This window comes from Salmo trutta, chromosome 3, assembly GCF_901001165.1.
Source record: "Salmo trutta chromosome 3, fSalTru1.1, whole genome shotgun sequence".
NCBI lineage: Eukaryota > Metazoa > Chordata > Actinopteri > Salmoniformes > Salmonidae > Salmo > Salmo trutta.
In genome coordinates, this window is record NC_042959.1 from 51,731,577 (window position 1) to 51,753,554 (window position 21,978).

General features: G+C 42.2%; 1 protein-coding gene across 4 annotated transcripts in view; it reads left to right on the forward strand.

The window, feature by feature from the left end:
• Positions 1-457: 457 nt before the first annotated feature.
• Positions 458-21,978, forward strand: part of dgkb (diacylglycerol kinase, beta) — a 49,576-nt gene continuing 28,055 nt past the window's right edge. The window contains exons 1-18 of one of the 4 annotated variants that reach the window (XM_029738785.1): positions 458-563; positions 869-1,019; positions 5,299-5,424; positions 8,278-8,354; positions 8,712-8,732; positions 8,841-8,988; positions 9,654-9,803; positions 11,603-11,652; positions 13,099-13,173; positions 13,362-13,481; positions 15,593-15,710; positions 15,940-16,028; positions 16,319-16,435; positions 16,925-17,023; positions 17,242-17,346; positions 18,289-18,362; positions 19,145-19,219; positions 20,831-20,916. In XM_029738785.1, the coding sequence (XP_029594645.1) occupies positions 5,355-5,424; positions 8,278-8,354; positions 8,712-8,732; positions 8,841-8,988; positions 9,654-9,803; positions 11,603-11,652; positions 13,099-13,173; positions 13,362-13,481; positions 15,593-15,710; positions 15,940-16,028; positions 16,319-16,435; positions 16,925-17,023; positions 17,242-17,346; positions 18,289-18,362; positions 19,145-19,219; positions 20,831-20,916 (1,474 nt within the window). In that variant the 5' untranslated portion in view covers positions 458-563; positions 869-1,019; positions 5,299-5,354. Of the gene's footprint in view, positions 564-797; positions 1,020-5,298; positions 5,425-8,277; positions 8,355-8,711; positions 8,733-8,840; positions 8,989-9,653; positions 9,804-11,602; positions 11,653-13,098; positions 13,174-13,361; positions 13,482-15,592; positions 15,711-15,939; positions 16,029-16,318; positions 16,436-16,924; positions 17,024-17,241; positions 17,347-18,288; positions 18,363-19,144; positions 19,220-20,830; positions 20,917-21,978 lie in introns of those variants that run through there. The other 3 variants (XM_029738794.1, XM_029738777.1, XM_029738802.1) reach the window with 3 other exon arrangements.

A 21,978-nucleotide genomic window follows, 5' to 3' on the forward strand; every position in this document is an offset into this window, starting at 1 on the left:
TACTCCTGATTCATGTCTGTTGAACATGACACCCCCTCCCCTAGACCCTCGGCCCCTGCCCCTTTCACATCCCATCAGCTCAATCAAGAGGTGTTCCCACAGGTCGCCGCGGTTACCACCTGCCTGCTGAATACTAATGGTGACAAGTGCCACGGCAACGGGAGAGAGAGAACGGAAGAGAGTAAGTGAGGGATAGGGAAAGCGGGAGAGCAAGAGCGGGTGAGAGAAAGAGTGGGAGAGAGAGTGAGTGAGGAAGAGGGAGAGGGAGAGAGAGAGAGAGAGAGCGGGAGAGAGAGCGGGAGACAGAGAGCGGGAGAGGGAGAGAGAGAGAAAGCACAAGAAAGTGGGAGAGAGAGCGGGAGACAGAGAGCGGGAGAGGGAGAGAGAGAGAGAGAGAGAAAGAGAGAGCGAGAGAGGGAGAGAGAGAGAAAGCACAAGAGAGTGGGAGAGAGAGAGGGAGAGAGAGTGGTAGAGAGAGAGCGGGAGCTCAGGACATCAGCCTCACGAGGGAATAGAGGGGGAGCAGAAAGAGGAGGAGAGGAGGGATAAGGGTGACGTAAGCAGTGAGTATGGGAACTGATTATCATTGCGGACAAGCGGAGATCGTTCTGTGCTTTTTATCACTCTCTCCCTCTCTCACACACACACACTCCCCCTTTTTCTATTGGAGTTTCTATCCAATAGAAAAACTAACTGCTTCTGAACAAACACACACTTGCACACACTTGCACACACACAAACACAGCCACACACGCATACTCTTACACACACAGGAGACAGGGGGGGGGGGTCTAACACACACACACTCACAAACACACGCACTCACATACACACCATCTGATGACAAACCCTCTACGCTCTCCTCCAGTACATTCAGCGGGGACATGATGTGAGTGTGTGTATTTTGCGTGTGAGAAAGAGCAAGATGCGTGTGTGTGAGAGTGTGTAAGCATCATCTGTTAACATCTGTCTGGAAGACTACTCCCTGCTCCCGGCAGTCTGCCTTGGCTATCCAGCAGGTGAGTATCATGTTGATACCGCAGTCTATCGTTTGTTCGTTCATTGACCGTATGCGAGCGTGTATTTAGTGGGTGTGTAATGTAGTGGGTGTATTTGTTCATGAGTAGTGTCAGCTACTCTAGTTGTATCGCTGGTGTCTCTTGCAGTAGAATCCTCTACCGGGTGTCATATTGCCGATGAATGAATTGATAGATGCAGCAACAGTGTTTGATAACCTGCGGTGGCACCCTTGGAGATGAATCAAGCCTATCAGCATCACAGTGCTGCTACTATAGTTACGGTTCACTGCTCGTGGATTTCGCAGCATTGAGACATTTGCTGAAGGGTTGAAGTACTGCTGTGATGCTGATGTTGCAGTTCTATGGACATTATGATGAGGATTATGTGCATTATGCTGTATGTATACCAGTGGAGGCTGGTGGGAGGAGCTATAGGAGGACAGGCTCATTGTAATGGAGTGGAATGGAAAGGAAAAGGGGGTACAACTGAATGCTTTCAACTGAAATGTGTCTTCCGCTTTGAAGTCAACCCCCTCTGAATCGGAGAGGTGCGGGGGGGCTGCCTTAATCGACGTCCACGTCTCAGACTAGAGGGAAGGGAGTCAAACGTGGCTTCCATATGTTTTATGTGTTTGACACCATTGCATTTATTCCATTCCAGCCATTACATTGAGCCCGTCCTCCTATAACTCCTCTCACCAGCCTCCACTGATGTAAAAGGACTATAAACAATAGAGAATGAGAATCATTTTGAGCATTTTGCTTTCCTGTATATCTAACACTCGTAGGGAAGGGATTGTAAATGTGAATTACAAGAAAGATATAACAACTAGTATTTATGATAGCGATAAGTATGTACGAGTCCTAGAGAGGAATTGCAGAGTAGCGGTATGTATTTGTCACACAAGCAATAGATCAACATTTATGGCAGGGAGTACCAATGCCTGTAGTGATTCGATTGACTACTGTGATTTTTTGCAGTCTAAATAGCATAATAATGCATACATGGCACCACATTATGGTCTATTTAGCCACAGATACTGAATGTATTTCAGAGTTGTACAGTATATTCTTCTTAAGTAATCTGTCAGTACTGTACAATTGCATCAATAATATATAATATACAGCACTATATATAGTGCATTCAAAAAGTTTTCCGACCCCTTGACTTTTTCCACATTTTGTTTCGTTATAGCCTTATTCTAAAATTGATTAAATTGTTATTTTCCCTCATCAAGCTACACACAATAACCAATAATGACAAAGCAAAAATATTTTTGGGAAATGAAATGAAATATAAATGAAATATCACATTTACATAAGTATTCAAACCCTTTACTCAGTACTTTGTTGAAGCACCTTTGGCAGCGATTACAGCCTCAAGTTTTATTGGGTATGACACTACAAGCTTGGTACACCTGTATTTGGGGAGTTCCTCCCATTCTTCTCTGCAGATCCGCTCAAGCACTGTCAGGTTGGATTCTGCACAGCTATTTTCAGGTCTCTCCAGAGATGTTCGATCGGGTTCAAATCCGGGCTCTGGCTGGGCCACTCAATGACATTCAGAGAGTCATCCCGAAGTCACTCATGCGTTGTCTTGGCTGTGTGCTTAGCGTCATTGTCCTGTTGGAAGGTGAACCTTCGCCCCAGTCTGAGGTCCTGAGAGCTCTGGAGCAGGTTTTCATCAAGGATCTCGCTTCACTTTGCTCCGTCCATCTTTCCCTCGATGCTGACTAGTTTCCCAGTCCCTGCCGCTGAAAAACATCCCCACAGCATGATGCTGCCACCACCATGCTTCACCGTAGGGATGGTGCCAGGTTTCCTCCAGATGTGACGCTTGGCATTCAGGCCAAAGAGTTCCAGCTTGGTTTCATCAGACCAGAGAATCTTGTTTCTCATAGTCTGAGAGTCCTTTAGGTGCCTTTAGGCAAACTCCAAGCGGGCTGTCGTGCCTTTTACTGAGGAGTGGCTTCCGTCTGGCCACTCTACCATGAAGGCCTGATTGGTGGAATGCTGCAGAGATTATTGACCTTCTGGAAGGTTCTCCCATCTCCACAGAGGAACTCTGGAGCTCTGTCAGAGTAACCATCGGGTTCTTGGTCACCTCCCTGACCAAGGCCCTTCTCCCCTGATTGCTCAGTTTGGCCAGGCGGCCAGCTCTAGGAAGAGTCTTTGTTCCAAACGTCTTCCATTTAAGAACGATGGAGGCCACTATGTTCTTGGGGACCTTCAATGCTGCAGACAATTTTTGGTACCCTTCCCCAGATCTGTGCCTCGACCCAATCCTGTCTCGGAGCTCTAGGGACAATTCCTTCAACCTCATGGTTTGGTTTTTACTCTGACATGCACTGTCAACTGTGGGACCTTATATAGACAGGTGTGTGCCTTTCCAAATCATGTCCAGTCAATTTAATTTACCACAGGTGGACTCCAATCTAGTTGTGGAAACATCTCAAGGATGATCTTTGGAAACAGGATGTAGCTGAGCTCAATCTCGAGTCTCATAGCAAAGGGTCTGAATATTTACTATGTAAATAAGGTTAAACAATATATATAATACCTTATTTATTCTAAAAACACATTTTTGCTTTGTCACTATGGGGTATTGCGTGTAGATTGATTAGAAAAATATATAATTTAATCCTTTTAGAATAAGGCTGTAATGTAACAAAATGTGGAAAAAGGGAATGGTTTTGAATACTTTCCGACTGCACTGTACGTGTCCATGCATATTCAAGTGTCTCAAGGGTTCCTTAAGTTTAGAACTGTGCGTTTACTATGGGTATGTTCACGAAATCCACATACTAACTATGCCTATACACAGATACACATATATGCGCAGACACACACATACACGCACACTAATTCACGCATACTAGTACACACACGGATGATTTCATGCCAGCTCTTTCATTATGAAATAGTTGTGAACTGAGGTGGTAAAGTACTGTTACATACATTTGTTGCTGTGAGGTTTTATAATTGGTCAGAAGGAATTGGGTCAAAAAGGAAGGAAGCTGGCTCTGAGACTAACACAGGTGCATTAAGAGAGCAGGGGGGAGTGGAACATTCAGCTTCAGTAGCCCACAGAACACAATACCCCAGGCTATATACTGTTGCAACCGACTAACCCCAAAACACTCATTCACCCACACTCACATATTATTTATTTCACTTTACATGAATGTGTAATGCTTTTTGAACCCTTCTCAGTAGTTACAGTAGTTACAATGTAGAACAGATTACGTTTACAGTAAGCATATCTTGTATTGTGCTAACCCATTGAGTGTGTGTGTGTGTGTGTGGGAGGGGGTCTACTGCAAGGGAAAAGTGGCATAACATCCCCTTTTTTCTGACACTGTCCAATCTTCTGTCACCATGGCATTGTCCATAATCAGTGACGCCAGCTGGCTGTCCCCTGGCAGCCGGCCCATCATTCTGTTGTCGTTAAACAGCAGCAGCAGTCCTGGACAATCAAGACTTAAACTCTTACATGTCCCTTATACTGTCTGTCATTAATGCTTCTTTACCCATAAACTAAATGTTGTCCTAGGTACAGCTGTAGGATCTTAACTTGAGCCAGTTTGCTAAAGCAGGCAACAGGAAATGTGAATTATTATGTGGATTATAATTAATGGACATTTTTGTAGGGGTTGATACATTTTTCGTAAGGGAAAATAAAACCTGAAGTTTCAGCCTCAAATAAACTACATGTTTTAAATGTCCTGCGTTGCCAGGAAAGGTCTCCTGCAACAGGGTGATCAAATTAAGATCCTACATCTGTACGTAGGACAGACGTCAAATAATGCATTGAGTTGGTGAGTTCATGTTGGACATTGACATGCCATTTAGCAAATTACAAGCTAGCTATAGCACATAGTGCTGGATAGGACAAGATAGCATTAGCTTGGCTGTCAGTCGTACTAAGAGTCATGTACTTGTCTGATGTAATACTTATGATAGCATGAAAAATGCATTCATTAGTGGGTTCAGTAAGTATTATGAATCAAACAAGTCCTCCGTCTCTAATTGACTGACAGACTGATATACATTTTGGTTACAGATGGACATTTTAGTTTCATAGTGTCTGCTAAACTACGCTATACTATAGCAACGTAATGATGTGAGGATCAATATACAGTCATTTTATGCAATTTTATGATCGGTGATGATGCAATGAATGTCAGAACCCAAACCAAATCTCTTTCTGTTAACAGTCTGCCACAAGAGACTTTGATAAAAGAGGCCTAACAACATGTTTTTCTACATTCTGTTCCAGAGAGTGGACTGTGGGCTGATAGTTTGGGGATGTGAGGGAGAAGAGGACTCATCACAATGACCAACCAGGACAAGTGGGTCACTCTGACCCCGTCTGAATTCTCCCTTCTGCAGGAGTACGCTCAATGTAAGTCTGTGTCTCTGACAGTGTGTGTGTGTGTGTGTGTGTGTGTGTGTGTGTGTGTGTGTGTGCGTGCGTGCGTGTGTGTGCGTGTGCACGCGCATGTGTGTACGTGCGTGCACATGTACACCGTCACTTATACTCTCACAATCAAGTTTAAACTTAATTGAAAATTGAATCTAGTCAGGTATAAAATGTGACACTGGATTAGTAAAATACTGTAGAGCCCATCCCAGCAGTATGTCCTAATCCACCTCACACAGAGAGAGATTTTCCTACTGCTTGACTATGGCAGGATAACAGAGCCCAGTTACTGTAATGTTGACTGCATAAGAGCAGAGAATATCTCCATGCACTGCCACTGCATTATGAAACCCAGCCTAATCCAACTTGATTTGGTGTAAAGCTCAAACAGTACAAAACCCCCTCTTTCTCTGATGACTTGGAATCATCCATATGTCTGTAATCTGTTATTTGGCGCCCCTTCTGATTTTGCAGCATACCAGCTCAAGCGTTAAATCGGTCTGGTGCTGTTTATGTTAAACCATTATTAATCCTAACACAAAAGCTTCCCCTGCGGGACAAAGAGAGTTATGAACGTCTTGAAGTTATACTGCAACTATTCAGGTTTTTGGAAATGAAAAATTTGACTGTGCAAGTTTTGAGATGGAGGGTTTTGTTGCCTTTCAATGGGAATAGTGAGATATACTGAAACCTTCCTTGCGTTGTTTTTTTCCCAGGGTAACAATTAGATTGAGTAACATTATTATTTTCAATATTTATTATATTTTGGTTTTAAAATAGTTTTCGGAAAAGGAAGGAATTTCAAAAGACTTCCCGCATGACCACAACAATAAGAACTTCATCCCAGTATAGTAGAGGGGAATAAAACAACAGAGCTAATTTGAGCAGCAATAAGGACCCTCAATCTATATAGCGTCTTGACAGGAGGTTATTTTATTAGATATTCACAGGCCTCAATCCAAATCTAAATAAGGAATGCTTTTTTTGCTCGGGATCTCTTCTGCAGGCAAAGGGTTTCACTTGGCCATGACATCTCTCTCGTTAATTGCTCCACGCGTTTTTACAACATCGTTTTGCCGACTGTAAGCAGCTCTCCAGCCTCTCTTTACTGTCTCTGATTGGGATCGTTTTTCTTCTTCTGCAGTGTTTACCAGGGGCGCAACTTTGGTTCTAGAGGTGACATAAGACATAAGGGACATAAGATCAGATTTAATATTGCAGATAGATTGTGGCTTCTATCAATGTAATTGTCTGCATCATTTCCAATCCCGCATGTATTTTTTGTAAGTATTTTACATAAATGTATATATTTACAAAAAAAGATATATGAGGGATTGGAAATGATGCAGACAATTTACATCTGCAATATTAAAAGCTGATCTACCTCCTAAAAAAAATCCAACTCCACCATAATGTCTGAAAGTCTGAGAAGAGACAGGGTATGGGACCGGGGGAAATGAGAAGGAAAGAAAGAGTGAGGGACAGTGTGTGATAGAGAGATTTGGATAACCGTGTTTCAATGGGCTCACAGCTAGTCATTATGCTCCCTGTGCAGCGACAGGTTATAAAATATCCCATTCTCCGAGCTGCAACAACGGACCTTCCGCTGTTTCCACCTCTCCCTCCCTCCCTCCCTCCTTTTCAGTCCCTCCAGCTCACTTTAACCCCTCCCCCACACCCTCGTCTCATTAAAAGGTGAAGTGAGCGATATTGCACACTCTCCTCACTTCAGATACCGCATGAGCACCAACACTCTCCAGTGTTCTTCACTGCAGTTATGACTTCATAATCAGAGACGATTATTGGAGTGGATTTTTTTTGCACAGTGACATTGCGGTTTGTATTTTCCCAGGTGCTGTGTAAAAGAACACTGATGTGACATGCATTTTGGCCTAAAGTAACCTACGCTAAGTCATTTCCTTTGAAGTGTTAGAATTAGGACGACATCGTGACAGTTTTTTGACCATGTAGAGGAGTGCTAAAAAAAACAGTGCATGAGTTAATACTTTTTAACTTCTTTTTGGTGGGTTTATCACGCAGGCAACCAGTCACACGTTTCATGGTCTCACGTGGTCATCCTTCCAAATCTAGTCTTGTTGCTCCAGAAGCTACAAATATCATAATGGAACAGCTAGAATAACATAATAAAACAATGTTTACACCAGAGGCCCAAATGGACCAGTCCTGCCAGGACACTCCTAGGGCTACACTCCCATAGTTTGAAAATACAGGAAGAGACCTTGACAGGAACCAGACCAAACGGACCAGGCAGAGGAGTCTAACCTCCTACCGGTTCCAGAGTCTGGTGATTTCTCCTGTAATTTCGATGCGGTCTGGTGGGTGTCTGATCTAATTCCTCCTGAGCTGTAGACTGGACCTTTTGCACTCTAACTCCAAGTTTAGAGATAATTGGATGAGATCCCGCTGTGGGATCTCCCTTCCAGGGGCGGTTCTGGGGGGGGGGGGTGGCAGTGCCCCTGTGACAACAATTTTGGGCCCCCTTGTGGCCCCCCTAAATGTGGAGTATGAAATAATTTTTACATAACAAATTTTTGCTATCGTTCTTTTTTTACATCCGTTATTAGACAGAGGCAACGATGATGATTATGAACATGGTCTTTTGCCTGCTAATGCCTGCAATGCAGTGAAGAAAACGATATGACAACAATAACGTCTAATGTAACTGGCCCCTCTAACAGTACAACTGGCCCCAGCTTGGCCCCCGCAGTTGAAATGGTCTACAACCGCCACTGCTCCCTTCACGGACATGATATCAATTGCTATTTAATGGGAAGCCTTTATGGTTATAACATGTGTTGAGTGTTTTTCTTTTAGACTCAACCAAGAAGCTGAAAGATGTGCTGCAAGAGTTCCATGGAGATGGAGTGTTGGCGAAATATAACCCAGAGGAGGTAGTCTTTCTTTCCATGACACTGTTCTGGTAGCATTGCATGAACCCTTGTAGAACTATTTTGAGGCTTCTTCATAATGTAGAACACTACCAGCACTTCAGACTTGCTACCAATTCTTGGTCATTTTGATATCAACAACATTCAACAATGGTATCGGTCTATAGTCACCTCAGACCAATATATCTTTGTTAAGTTTTGGTTTTTGAAAGTAAGAGGCACTACTTACTTTGGTTATAGTGGAAATGCTGAAAATGTCACACCATGGTTGTTTGTATGCTTTTCAGGATATGAGTAACTTACTTTTTTTTTAAGTTTGATTTATTGAGATGCCCAATGTCTTTATTCAATGCTGCATAGAAGAAAGACATACTCAATCAGGTAATGCATTCCTTGTTCTCCCAGGCATGATTTGGTTATGATATAGTAATCAAAGCTTCCTTCATGGGACTTATACCAACCAGGATCATGTTCTGTGTCTTGTTTCAGGAGATTGACTTTGAAGGCTTCAAGGTCTTCATGCATACGTTTCTGGAGAGCGAGTTGGCAGAGGAGTTCTGTCAGCACCTCTTCTTATCCTTCAGTAACAAGGGACCAAAACCCAGCCCTTCTTCCATAGACAAGCCCAGAGTTACTGGTAAAGACCCTGCACTTCAGCTAGAACCTTCAGATGATGTCCCTAAGGGGCAAAGTAGCTTTTATGTTGTCTGTGTGCGCTGTTACTGAATTTTTAAAGCTACTTTGCCCTTAGGACCACCGTACCTTCACTTCAGACAGAAGCAAAGGAACAGATCATGAAGGCATAGAAACTATGACCTCAGCAGCAGACAAATAAAAGCCTAAAGTTGTCTAGGTCTGCTTTAGTTTTTACTCCTACCACAAAGAGCATGTTCACTGGGTGATAGATACTGTTGTAATTGGTTCAGTATTGTTAACTCTGTCGTCAGACCACCCCAGATTGCCTTGTTGTTGTGGACTGTAGCTTACAGGCAAGTCATTGAGTGCAGTGTATGTAGCCACAGCTTGTACTTTTTCACAAAATGTCCAAACTGTACGTGTCCTGAGGTACTACCTACAATCATCATAAACTAAACTGTGCCATCTAGTCAACATTTACTACCGTAATATTGGCAAAAACCACACCTATATAACATCTGCAATTCAATTTCACAACATGAATTTAGATTTATTGGTAGACAGTTTGAAAGACAGTTTGAGGTTGACATTAGAGGCAGAAAGCTCAGCAGTGATCCTAACCGGTCTACATTTTGACCTTCTTCTCTGGCCTTCTTCTCTCTGCAGGCCTCAAGCTGATCAAAGGGAACTCGACCCCTCTGAAGGTGCCCCCTCTACCCAGGACTCTGCCCAGACCTCTAGGCATGGTTCAGCTGAAGGACATCGTCTGCTACCTCTCACTGTTGGAGGGTGGCCGACCCGAGGACAAGCTGGAGTGTGAGGGCTAATGATTGTTTTTCCTCTGAAAGGGGAATATACTGGAGCTCCTTTGGCTATAATGCAGAATTAGGATTTCCAGAACAAGAATGTTATTTTGTGGTTTACCCGTGAGAATAATGATATTTGTGCACCGTAAATAAAAACACTCATACCCAAACGAGATAGAGCTTCATCCCAATACACTGCTATATATTTCCCATTACCTAAGCAGGAGTAGCAGTCCAGCCTTTTTACTGTAGTCTACTTTAATCATTATGTTTACTGAAAGCCCTTATTAGCGTTGCCATGGTATCTCTTTATTCTACTTAAACTTTAGATGTGTACTTATTTATTTATGAGATTATATTAGATAATTGAACCTCAGACTTTTTATGTGTTCTTATAATTCTCATCCAACTGCTGAATAATTTAAGAACAGAGCCGTTCATTAAGCATTAAGTGTGTTAATAATTTAGCTGGTCTGGCCCAGGGAGCACATCATTGGTTTAGCCTTGGATGCTACAGTATCTCTCCTTGTAGAGAGAATCCCACTCTGCCCACCCTACCCCTCCTTCCGTCCAGCCTCGGTGGTGTCTTGTGGAGCTAAATAGGGCCCTCTGCTGGTTCTTCTAAGAATGACTGGTTTCAATTTACACTTACAGTACATTCATTTTAGCTGCTATATCTGTAGGTCTACGTACATTGTGCAAAGTCAGGGAATGCATGGCAAAAAGAGAAACATCTAGAAAGTGAGTATTGATCATCATCAGTAGCAAGCTAAATTCCATTGGTTCTGTATGACTGAGGAAATACACCCTATGTCACCACAGTGGATTCAGTTATTGTTGTTACTGCAACTGGTACTAGTTCAGCTTTGAAGAGGAGGTGACGTGATGACAACGATAAATAACAGTCTTTATACTCTAGGTTCATAGGGTTAGACAACTTAGCTCTATGCTTTTTTGGAGTGACTCGACTGTATGCTATTCCTCTCGTCTCTCTACACCACAAACACCTTCCCAGCTCCAGCAGAGTTCCCATTCCTCCAGGCATCTACCTCACTTCCCCTTCCTCCGGCCCCAGTGGACCGACCTGACCGCAACACAGCAGGAAGCTGTCAATTAGCTCCTAATTAGCGTCTGACAAACAGCAGCTTGACGTCAACCCCATATGAAATGAACAACCTTCCCCTCCGAGTCCTTAGTGAACTCACCAGCTCACCCTCTTCAATCCAGCTGGGTTTGTCACCAGCCGCACCACTACTGAGATTGGGGGAGTGGGTAGCGTCACGCTGAGACTGGGCTAAAAACACTTTTTCCACGTATTGGGAATATCCATTAGTATGTTAATTACTTGGGGCAAAGGAGAGTGTTGTCACGATTATATTACTATAGAACTGGTGTGTGTGTGTGTGTGTGTGTGTGTGTGTGTGTGTGTGTGTGTGTGTGTGTGTGTGTGTGTGTGTGTGTGTGTGTCTGTCTGTCAGTCACTCTTGTATTAGATAGCCAATCACTGTTCTGGTGAGGGAGCTGTCTGTTTCCATGGTGATGGTGTTAAGTGGCTAGGGGCTAGTGCAGGAACCAATCAGACTTCAACACTGAGATGCTGAGAATACTTTTATGAGGGGAAACATTGCTTTGAATTGATGGGAGTTCAATAGCTGATTGTACCCTTAAAAACTAAAGGAAGTTTTTGTGCTTCAACATAGTAAAGTGCATCCATGAAACTAAATTGGTAGTAAAAATGTGTCTCAATGACATCTATTGCATCTCAAACAACAATTGAAACTCATAAATGTTTGATCTTTTTCTCCACAGTTATGTTTCGTCTCTATGATACAGATGGGAATGGGTCTCTGGATAGTTCGGTAATCATTTTTCCTTTTTCAGACATATTCAAAAAATATGCCAAACATTATTTGAACACAGTCTTACATGAAACATCATCTTTGTTATTTGCTAAAGCCTATACCAGCGCCATGTTTGGTTCTGTCCTATACACGCCATGTTATTTACTTTACTGAAAAATTATTTGGTTCTGCAACCTGAGCTCAAGGGTAGACTTAACATAGTAAATGTAAATCCGTGACACTCCAATTAGAATATGTTACGTTTCGTATGGCATGTATTCATTTGTGGATGTATGTCATCTATTTCGTATCATATGTTACAAATTTGCAATATGTATGATATTTTACGAATTCCAATTTGTTGTGGCTAACGTTAGCTGGGTGGCTAACGCTAACGTTAGCTAGGTGGCTACCATTAGCTAGGCTAGGGGGTAGGGATTAAGGTTAGAGTTAAGGTTAGAGTTAAGAGTTAGGTTAATGTTAGGGTTAGGGAAGGGTTAGCTAACATGCTTGCAGATGCAAAGTAGCTAAAAAGTAGTAAGTAGTTGTAAAGTTGCTGATTAGCTAAAATGCTAAAGTTGTCCGTGATGAGATTCGAACACGCAGCCTTTTGGGTTGCTAGACGTTCGAGTTATAAGTCTACCCATTCACCCCGACCAACCACCCTGCTTTCGTTTTTGCCTTAAGTAACCTTCTGTATTATGTAACTATACTAAACATAACATATCATACTAATTTGAGTGTCCCAGATTTACATTTACTATGTTACGTCTAGTCTATGAGACCATGCTGGGTAAAATTGTACATAATAGCTACCTAATGTTCTATAAATACAATTATGCAGTAGAGGACCTTCTGGAAATCTGAATCTTAGTCATTCTAACCATGACACTGACATATGGAAATGTAGAATATTTTGTACAATATCATCTAAAGTAACATTACACAAGCCCGAGTGGTGCAGCGGTCTAAGGCACTGCATCTCATTGCAAGAGGCGTCACTACAGTCCCTGGTCTGAATCCAGGTTGTGTCACATCCGGCCGTGATTGGGAGTCCAATAGGGCGGCGCACAATTGGCCCAGCGTCGTCCGGGTTTGGCCGGGGTAGGCCGTCATTGTAAATAAGAATTTGTTCTTAACTGACTTGCCTAGTTAAATAAAGGTTCAATTAAAAAAAAAAGCTTGTCTCATGTTCATTGCTCTGGCCTGCATGTGATGACTCTCCACTAGACAATAATTGCCCTCCAATAGGGCAACCATTGTAATTAAGTCATCAAGCCTGTATCAGTTTTCAAGCTGCATTTGTTGTACATTGTACAACTCTCCTTTGGAGAGGGAAGATTGTACCAATTGACTATTACATGCTGTTCATCAGTCTAAAACCATTGAATGTTTGTCGTCAACTGAAGAATGGCTATTGTACCATAGATATATTTTGACACAAGATTTGTTTTCTACTTCTAGGAACTGGAGCACATCGTCTCTCAAATGATGCATGTTGCTGAGTACTTGGAATGGGACGTGACAGAATTGAAGCCGGTAAAATGCATATTTTTCATAAACATTTAATATACTGCAGATCCATAGACCTAAAGATCTAGGGCCCCCTAGTTTCAGTTATATCAATAACAAGAAAATACTGTAACCTTGTATAGCTCGAATGAGGGTGTCATTTATAATCTGTGTTGACAGATCCCACTGTACTGTCTCTGATTGGTTGTGAGTAGATTCTGCAGGAGATGATGCAGGAGATCGACTATGACCATGACGGTACTGTGTCTCTAGAGGAGTGGATCCAGGGAGGCAGCACGACCATCCCCCTGCTCGTACTACTGGGCCTAGAGACGGTGAGTAGTCAAGAAAGTGTTACCTAAACATCATCATTGTTGTTACTTTCAATGGCAGATTTTCTAGACCAGAGCTGGTCCTGCGGGATTTAGTTCAAGCCCAGTTAAAGGCCAAATGCAGGCATTTTTATTTCAATATCAAATCATATCTGGGTAAAAATGTAGTACCTTACTGTAAAAAATAAACAAAAATAGCTTTTAAGCAAGAACTATTTCTCACGCTAGAACTTTGCTAGGACTGTCTGGTAGCGGTCTGAGGAGAAACTGAAAACTAGCTGTTATTGGCACACAATAAAAAAGGGGGTGTAAAAATGACAGTGTTGACTTATTTTAACCCAGGATGACTATTTTCAACACTATGAGGAGTCAATGAGCTCTAGTGTCGGAATTAAATTGGAGTGTAAAATTATGCGGTCATCAACTCAATTCAGTGGAATTTTAACACCATTTTGAGTCAAATTAACTCTGAAACCTACATGTAGAGTAACTTCAACACTATGTAGACTGGGACCAAATGTTACCTGAAAAAGTGTTGAATTCAACTCTATAGGAGTTAAATTAACACTTTCATTTTTACTGTGCAGGCAGGTTTTAAACTCTTTTTTCTTGGTCTATTAACTTATTTACCGCCTGGTGATGTCACCAGGGAAGCCGAAACTCCATTCATGCAAAAACTGCTAATTAGGTCCCGTGTAGATTGTATTTTCAACCAGCAACTGGGTTGTTCCACAAAATGGGTGCATTTTGTGTCCCTTTGATATTTTAAGTAGAAATTATGCACCAATATTGAATTTTAAAAGCATGTTATATTAAATGAAGTGCACTTTAATATAGACCACACGAAGAATTCAATAAATATTGTTTTTAATATGAAGAAAGGCTTGCTAAAGTGCCAAGATTTCAATCTACTTAATCCAAAAATGTATCCAAGTTACACCATCATTGTAAAGCCCTAGTTATTTTTCTTGCTTTGACAAAGTCATCTTTGAAGATTAGGATTTATTTCTCATGTGATTAGTGATTAATGTACGTATGTCCCTCATGTTCAGAACCCTGTTGAGTGAATTGAACTCTTGTTTAAATTTGGCGGAACTACTCCTTTTAAAATATGTATTTCAAAAGAAACGTTGAACATCTAATAGTCAGATCATAGTGCAGGTGAGCAGGTGAGCTATTTTCTGGTGTTTTTGGGTGGAAAAATGTGCGGGTCGAACATAACACGTCTTCCCTGTTACCCATAAATAGACAGGCTAGAAATGTTTTAGATATGTAATTGTTCTGTAAAACTTGCGTTCAATTGCCCCTCCCAACAATCAGACAGTGTTAGTTTCATCAGCTGTTGTATAATATGATAGAAAACACAGACAAAACAGAATTTTGACTGCGCTGGGCCTTTAAACCCACCATAGCCTGATTCACACTACCAAGCCAAACCGAGCCAAGGCAGGCTGTTTATGGCCAGCCTGCTTCCTCATCCACCATAGTTGCTGGAACCGTGCTGGAAAGGACAATGTGGGAAAACAATACTTGAGCCAGCACAGTAAGGTTGGGGTGGGCCCTTTTGTGTGAATCAGGTACAAGGTCTGGACATTCACACCACTTCCTAGCTAGTCAATAGCTTCGTCAGACGGCACCACTGATGTCCCAGCTCTCCTTGTCCACTAGATGGAGTCATCTTTTCAGTTTTTTGCTGCCTTTGTCTTCAGTGATCTTGAACAAGTCGTCACTTATCACAGGCTAATGAGACAGTCTCTTACGGCGACATCAGACTGTCGTTTTGCTGTGATTGACGTAAAATAGGTGACATGATTAATGACACAGGATTAAAGGGAAGAACCCAGGCAATCCTCCCCACTAAAGTTGATGGCTTTGGAGAACAGTAAAAAAATATCAAAATCTTTCACATGGGCCCCATTCAGTTGCCAAACGTTGTCGAACGCTGCAGATAAAAAATGCCATGAAAAGAGCCGGTGTGATTCCTTATTGTGCATGTCAGAGAGGCATGTTTGTTTTACATGGCCTATTTATATCTGCCATGTAACGAATCACCCAACCATCAACCAGTCAATAATTAACCAATCAATCAAACCAATCAATCATCTTTCCTTTAGAATGTGAAAGACGATGGGCAGCACGTGTGGAGACTGAAGCACTTCAACAAGCCGGCTTACTGTAACCTGTGTCTGAACATGCTTATAGGCCTGGGCAAGCAAGGGCTGTGCTGCTCATGTGAGTATGGTAACATCAACAGTTGTCTCCTCATGTCTACTCTCATTTTACCATTCATAGAAGGTTTATTCCATGCATCATTTTTTCATCATTAAGAAGGCATTTTTGTGATCCAAATCGCCCCTTGGAAATGTGCATCTCCAACCTCAATTTAGTGTTTGCTATTCTTAGATGTTTTTGTGATTTTTTGGGGGGGGGCGGTTCAAAACGTGTGTTCCACCTCTCCCAGTCTGCAAGTACACTGTCCATGAGCGCTGTGTGGCCCGAGCTCCTCCGTCGTGCATCAAAACCTACGTGAAGAGCAAGAAAAACACAGAGGTGCGTCCAATTGGAGTGTTTACTAATCGGCACGCTCGGATCAGCGATGCTCCACGGAGCTTAGACCCAGGGCTCCTTCCTCACTAATGGAACTAAACAACTCATTCTGATACTAAGCATAGCTAATGACAATATTTAGTCTGGTTTAAATACATTCCCAATACACAAACACTATTGCTACATTTTTGTTACTTTCTTTCTTGATTTCTTGATTTCTTACTATTGTGGATTTCTCACTTGTTTTCTGTTCTGCTTTTCTCCTCTGTTTCTCGCCGTTTCTCGCTCCACAGGTGATGCACCATTTCTGGGTGGAGGGAAACTGCCCGACCAAGTGTGACAAGTGTCACAAAACCATTAAGTGTTACCAGGGTTTGACTGGGCTTCACTGTGTGTGGTGCCAAGTCACGGTACGCCCCCCCCCCCCCCCCTCCCCCAAGGAGACCCGAGGAGAATCAGCCACCTCCTCATTATTTTCCACTGTTTCTTGCTGTTTATGATTTCTTTTTTGCACCTTTTATCCGAGTCCTCTCACTTTGCCAATTTACACCAAGTAACAGTTATTTCCAGTATTCTGCTAATAGAAAATAAACCACATTAAAAATGTATTTTGATGTCATTATTTTTTGAGTAAACCCAGTGTTAGGAGTTGTGTTTTTGTAAATCACACAACATGCTCTTGCTTTTTACTCACTAGCGCTTGGTGTTTAGCTAAAAAACAATTCAACATAGCTGATACATACTGAGCGTTGTATTTTATGGCCCCCATACATTTTAAAGGAACTGAACTCTAATATCAAATTACAATCAAATGAAAGGTAACATTGAATAATATGTTATGATCTTGAATGTCACTCTAATACTAATATGATTGTAATTGAGTGTTTCCCCTCATCCAGCTTCATAATAAGTGTGCCTCCCATGTGAAACCTGAGTGTGACTGTGGACCACTGAAGGACCATATCCTGCCCCCCAACACAATCTGTCCTGTCGTACTGGTGAGATTAACTTTCAAAACTATGCCATATTCTGCATATATACATATTCACCGCAGGATAGCTTTATGAAAAGATATGTATATTTCCTCATACGTAGATCACAGTTTCCCATATTTATAGAGGCAATGTCGATTTAAAAAAAAGGTTTATCTTTTTGATAACGTCAATTAGATTGTTTTCAAGATGCCCGTTTCTACTGTCTGCACTTTGACCCCCAGGAAAGACAGTCTACGGTGAGGAAAGATTCCAGATCCAGCCAATCAGGAGGCAGAGGGAAGATGCAGAGAGCCAACTCAGTCACAGTGGATGGCCAAGGACTACAGGTGACAATCCAAACCTTTTTCTTTTTCTTCAAAAATATTTAGAAATTTGTGAAAAATGTGTACTGTAAATTGACATTTCTAATCTAACCACAATTTAGCCTTTGATGGGCGCAGGATAATATGAAATGACACTGGTGGGATTAATATGAGATTAGTTTCTACTGGTGAACAAAACAAGAATCAGCTCCGTCCAAATCCTCCCTAATATCTAACAGACAGACAACCGGTGACAATCAACCTGAATCATCTCCCCGCCACATCCATCTCTGCCTTCTCCGGCTAACCAGCGTAATAATCAGGATTATTATTTATAATTAGAGGAAGTAATGGATCACTCCTGGCTGGACAGGGAGCTCATTAATCCACCACTCGGCCTGCTGGGATAGCAGACGGAGTTAAGAGCTTCATCTGTGTCAGGGAGATGCACGGGCGCACTGTCACCGCTGCCCGCCACTGAGCGGCAGGATGGCCAACTCGTAGGCTACAGCCCGCGATTAGGGCTTGTTTTGTTTATGCCTCGCCTCAGCCCTGGCTGCCTCCAGCGTGGTAGAGGCCTACTGCTTCTCTCTATCCACTGCTATACCAGAGGTAGCGATGGAGAGGCTTGTCCCTAAGGATGGCCCCCATGTCACTCAAGACTCAAAGTGCTTCTCCCAATCAGGAGATGGTGATGGTTATAACTTGAATTAGGAGGGGTATCTTTTTTCAATTTCCTGGGATTTTGTTGGGTGTTATCTGTTGTTCACATGAGAAATGTTTGAACCTTACCAGTAACAAGAGGGGCCAGGGTGAAGCAGCCAGGCAATTTTTTTAATAAATATTAATATTTTTGATTCACTGTTTCTAATAATGATTTTACGCTATACTCTAACGTAAGATCAGCCTACTACATTATAAGCAATTGGACTGAAATCTCTTTCTGTTTTGATATATCTTGCATAGATCACAACAATAGAGGGAACTCATCCTCTACTAGTGTTTGTGAATCCAAAGAGTGGAGGGAAGCAGGGAGACAGGTAAGCACACTCTCTCCCCACACTCTAACTCTCGGCAAAAAGGGATTCTCAGAACTGCTCTTCAATCAAAGAGCTGCAAAACCTGGCTGCACACAGAGTGCTCAAGGCTTAGTGAGTCAAATAGAAACACAATAACATTGACCTACGGACTCCTGCCTGATGCAGCAGAGGTTCTTAGATGGTGCTGTGGTTGACTGTCACATCCCTGGTTGTCAGTGTATAGATTAAGACCTCCTTCTTTAACCCAGGGCCTAATTGGGTTATTACTGAACATATTCATTCTACTCCTTATTACTCCAGTCCTCATTTGTTTAAATGATGAGATCAAAATATGACTTGAGCCAGTTGATATAATGAAATTGAAATTAAAATGAATTAGTCTTTCTAATGACTTCGTCCTACAGCCCTCCCAGTTGCTGACAATGACACTGTGATAGGGCATTGGCGCTGTCAATCATACTGTAGCAAAACGGCATACAGACTATGTACAGGGGTTCAGTTGATCACATTTCAATGAGGTGTTTGCATTTGGACTCTTCTTCCCGATCCAGATGTTCTGTGGTAGCTGTAAGGGGGAGATGTTTCAGTAGGTTTCTGTGGGTTAACTCAACACTGTATTGCTGGTGGACACAATTCTATCCTCTTCTTTCCTTGTTTCTCCTGTTTTTTTCCTCTTTCCTACTCTCCTCTCCTCTTTTCTCCTCTTTTCTCCTCTTTTCTCCTCTCCTCTCCTCTCCTCTCCTCTCCTCTCCTCTCTTCTCTTCTCCACTCCTCTCCTCCAGGATCTACAGAAAATTCCAGTACCTCTTAAACCCTCGGCAGGTATACAACCTGGCCAAGAACGGACCCATGCCTGGGTAAGTTCTGCTCTAATCATCTCACACAGACTAAGCAACATCTCCTAAAGTGCACAGAACACTCTACAGTCATGATTCAACTATCATTATTATCCTCAAGTTACATGTGGAATCAGAGTGGTGGATGAGCGACTGTTTACAAAGCCCTAATGTATTCCGCTATTGCCCAGTCATAATATCCAACATCTCATGCAAGGGAGGTCTCTCAATTTGAGCCTCTCACTCAATCCGGATTCATATGCAGACGTGATTGAAAGTTGAGATCAGAGATCACAAACACTGAGACAACAACACTGTGCTTGAGTCTAGTATTGGTTACAGTGTGTGGGAATAGCGATATATTGTGAGTGACGCGAGGCATGCTGATGTGTGATCACGCATACTGCTGTAGGCTGCACAGGCATGGGCCTGGGGTTGTTGGACTATCCGTGTCTATGATTAAGAAGATGAGCAGATCATTTCGATGCACAAGGTTCTGCCCCTTTTGTTTCAGACACGCCAATTTCTGAAAGTTCTGAAATGCAGGAACACGTCACCGCCATGCTCTGATGTTGCTGGACTTTGATTAGGTTTTGAAAGCAGAATGTAAATGGTTTGCGAAGAGGAAAAGTCCAGTATAAACTTCTGTAGACGGTTTAGTTTATGCTCATAATTACAGTGGCCCAGAAGGGCAAAATAATGGCTTTACGCCATATATCTATCTTACACAGTCGTAAGATTTGAAATTGACCTTGTCGGCCGTATTGCGTCTTCAGTATTGATTCTCTGTGTTTGGAGCTTTGTTGGCTGGGAAGGCCATGTTTATTGACGAGGCTCTAAGAGACGTGTTGCACTCAGAAGAAGCCCCTCTCTAGCTTTAGTTGGGAACATTCCAGATGACCTTGCCCGGCTGTAACCTTGTTAATATTCGGTGAAGTGTACGTAATGCGGTTGGCATTAGCAAGGTGACTGGTCACCGTGGCCACTAGCAGGCTGAGGCAGCCGCACACACTGCTGTCAATTAGCACTAGCGCTAATGCAATTAGCCCAAATTAAGTGTTTGTTTCTTGGTATTTAAATATCCCCAAAGTTGCCTTTCATGTTCGCGGCCGTCTGTTTTGCACCTAATGCGGTTTGCAGTCCCAGTTGGAGAGTAATTGAGCGAATCATTTATCCACCATATGAGGCTTGGAGGCTCCCTCATTCAGTTATGGCTTTGTTATTGTGAAGGAACGGAAGAAGTTGGACTGAACATTGGCCATCTTGATCCGATTAGCCTCTGAACAGACTAGCTGGCTGAAGGAATAATTGTCAATGTGATATGTGTTATTTTGTGAGATTATAGGGGCCTTTGCAGAGCCGCTCCAGTGCAGCAGAGTTACAATATACTGTAGATGTGAGATAAAATAGGGATAAGTATGGAGATAAAACACTTACAGTACCTTTGAATAAGGTAGCCTTGAGTTCAATTTACTATTGGACAAAATAGTGCATTTTCTCAGGACAGAATGTCTGAAGATTTTTAATGAATTTCTAGTAGATAAAGAAAATAATGTGTTTCTCTCTAAAATGGGATTATTTCCTGCATTACATAATTGATATTGTGTATATGATTTTTTTGTTGTGTTCAAGGTTGAATTTCTTCCGAGAGGTTCCAGATTTCAGAGTGTTAGCTTGTGGTGGGGATGGGACTGTCGGTTGGATTCTGGATTTCATAGGTGAGTGTGCACTTCCACTGCCACACCAGTGCTACACTGGTGAACAGACTGGTGAACACATCCTGGTATATACTAGTGATTATACTAGTGGGATGAATGGAACTATGCCTAAGTATGAATTTGGTCCTCACAATTTTATAATAAAAATTGCATTTACATTCTAAATATAACATAACTTTTGCATTATAACAGTTTTCCCCTTTCCTTAACATTTCATTGTGCTTTCTTCAAAACCTCTACATTTATGCCGTATGGTGACATTTTTTGTGCGTTTCAATTATTATTATTTTGTATTACTTTGGTGAAATAAACAGTGCTCTTGTTATTTTGCAAGAAAACATCAAATATACTTTTATGATTTGTATATAAACATTTTCATTATGTCCAAGCCTACGTGTTCAAGGGAGGTAAAACAGGATGATTATGTGAGTTCAAAATCGGCATATTAGTCGTCATTTGAGAAACAGCCTGCCTGAAGTAAATTTTTTCTTGAAGACTTATTCCTGGTTCTGCCTTTAAAAATTGCCTCAATTTTTTATCAATCAAAACAAAGAGAAGTAATAACATGGACAGAATGAATGCTACTCCTGAAATAGCCTGTGAGACTGGACATTCACGTCGCTATCTGTTGTTTTTTTTACTCAGAGACCTGGGCAAATCAAAGTTAAATAAAAATATATACAGTATATTAAAGTGGATCCGTGTCCAATTTTCTTGTTGTGGTCAGAATGTGGGGGTGTGGTCATCTGTAGCTCAGTTGGTAGAGCATGGAGCTTGCAATTTTATTGAACCTTTATTTAACTAGGCAAGTCAGTTAAGAACAAATTCTTATTTACAGTGACGGCCTACCCCGGCCAAACCCGGACAACGCTGGGCCAATTGTGCGCCGCCCTATGGGGCGCAGCGGTCTAAGGCACTGCATATCTGTGCTTGAGGCGTCACTACAGACACCCTGGTTCGATTCCAGGCTGTATCACAACCGGCCGTGATTGGGAGTCCCATAGGGGGGATTGGCTCAATGTTGTCTGGGTTTGGCCGGTGTAGGGCGTCATTGTAAATAAG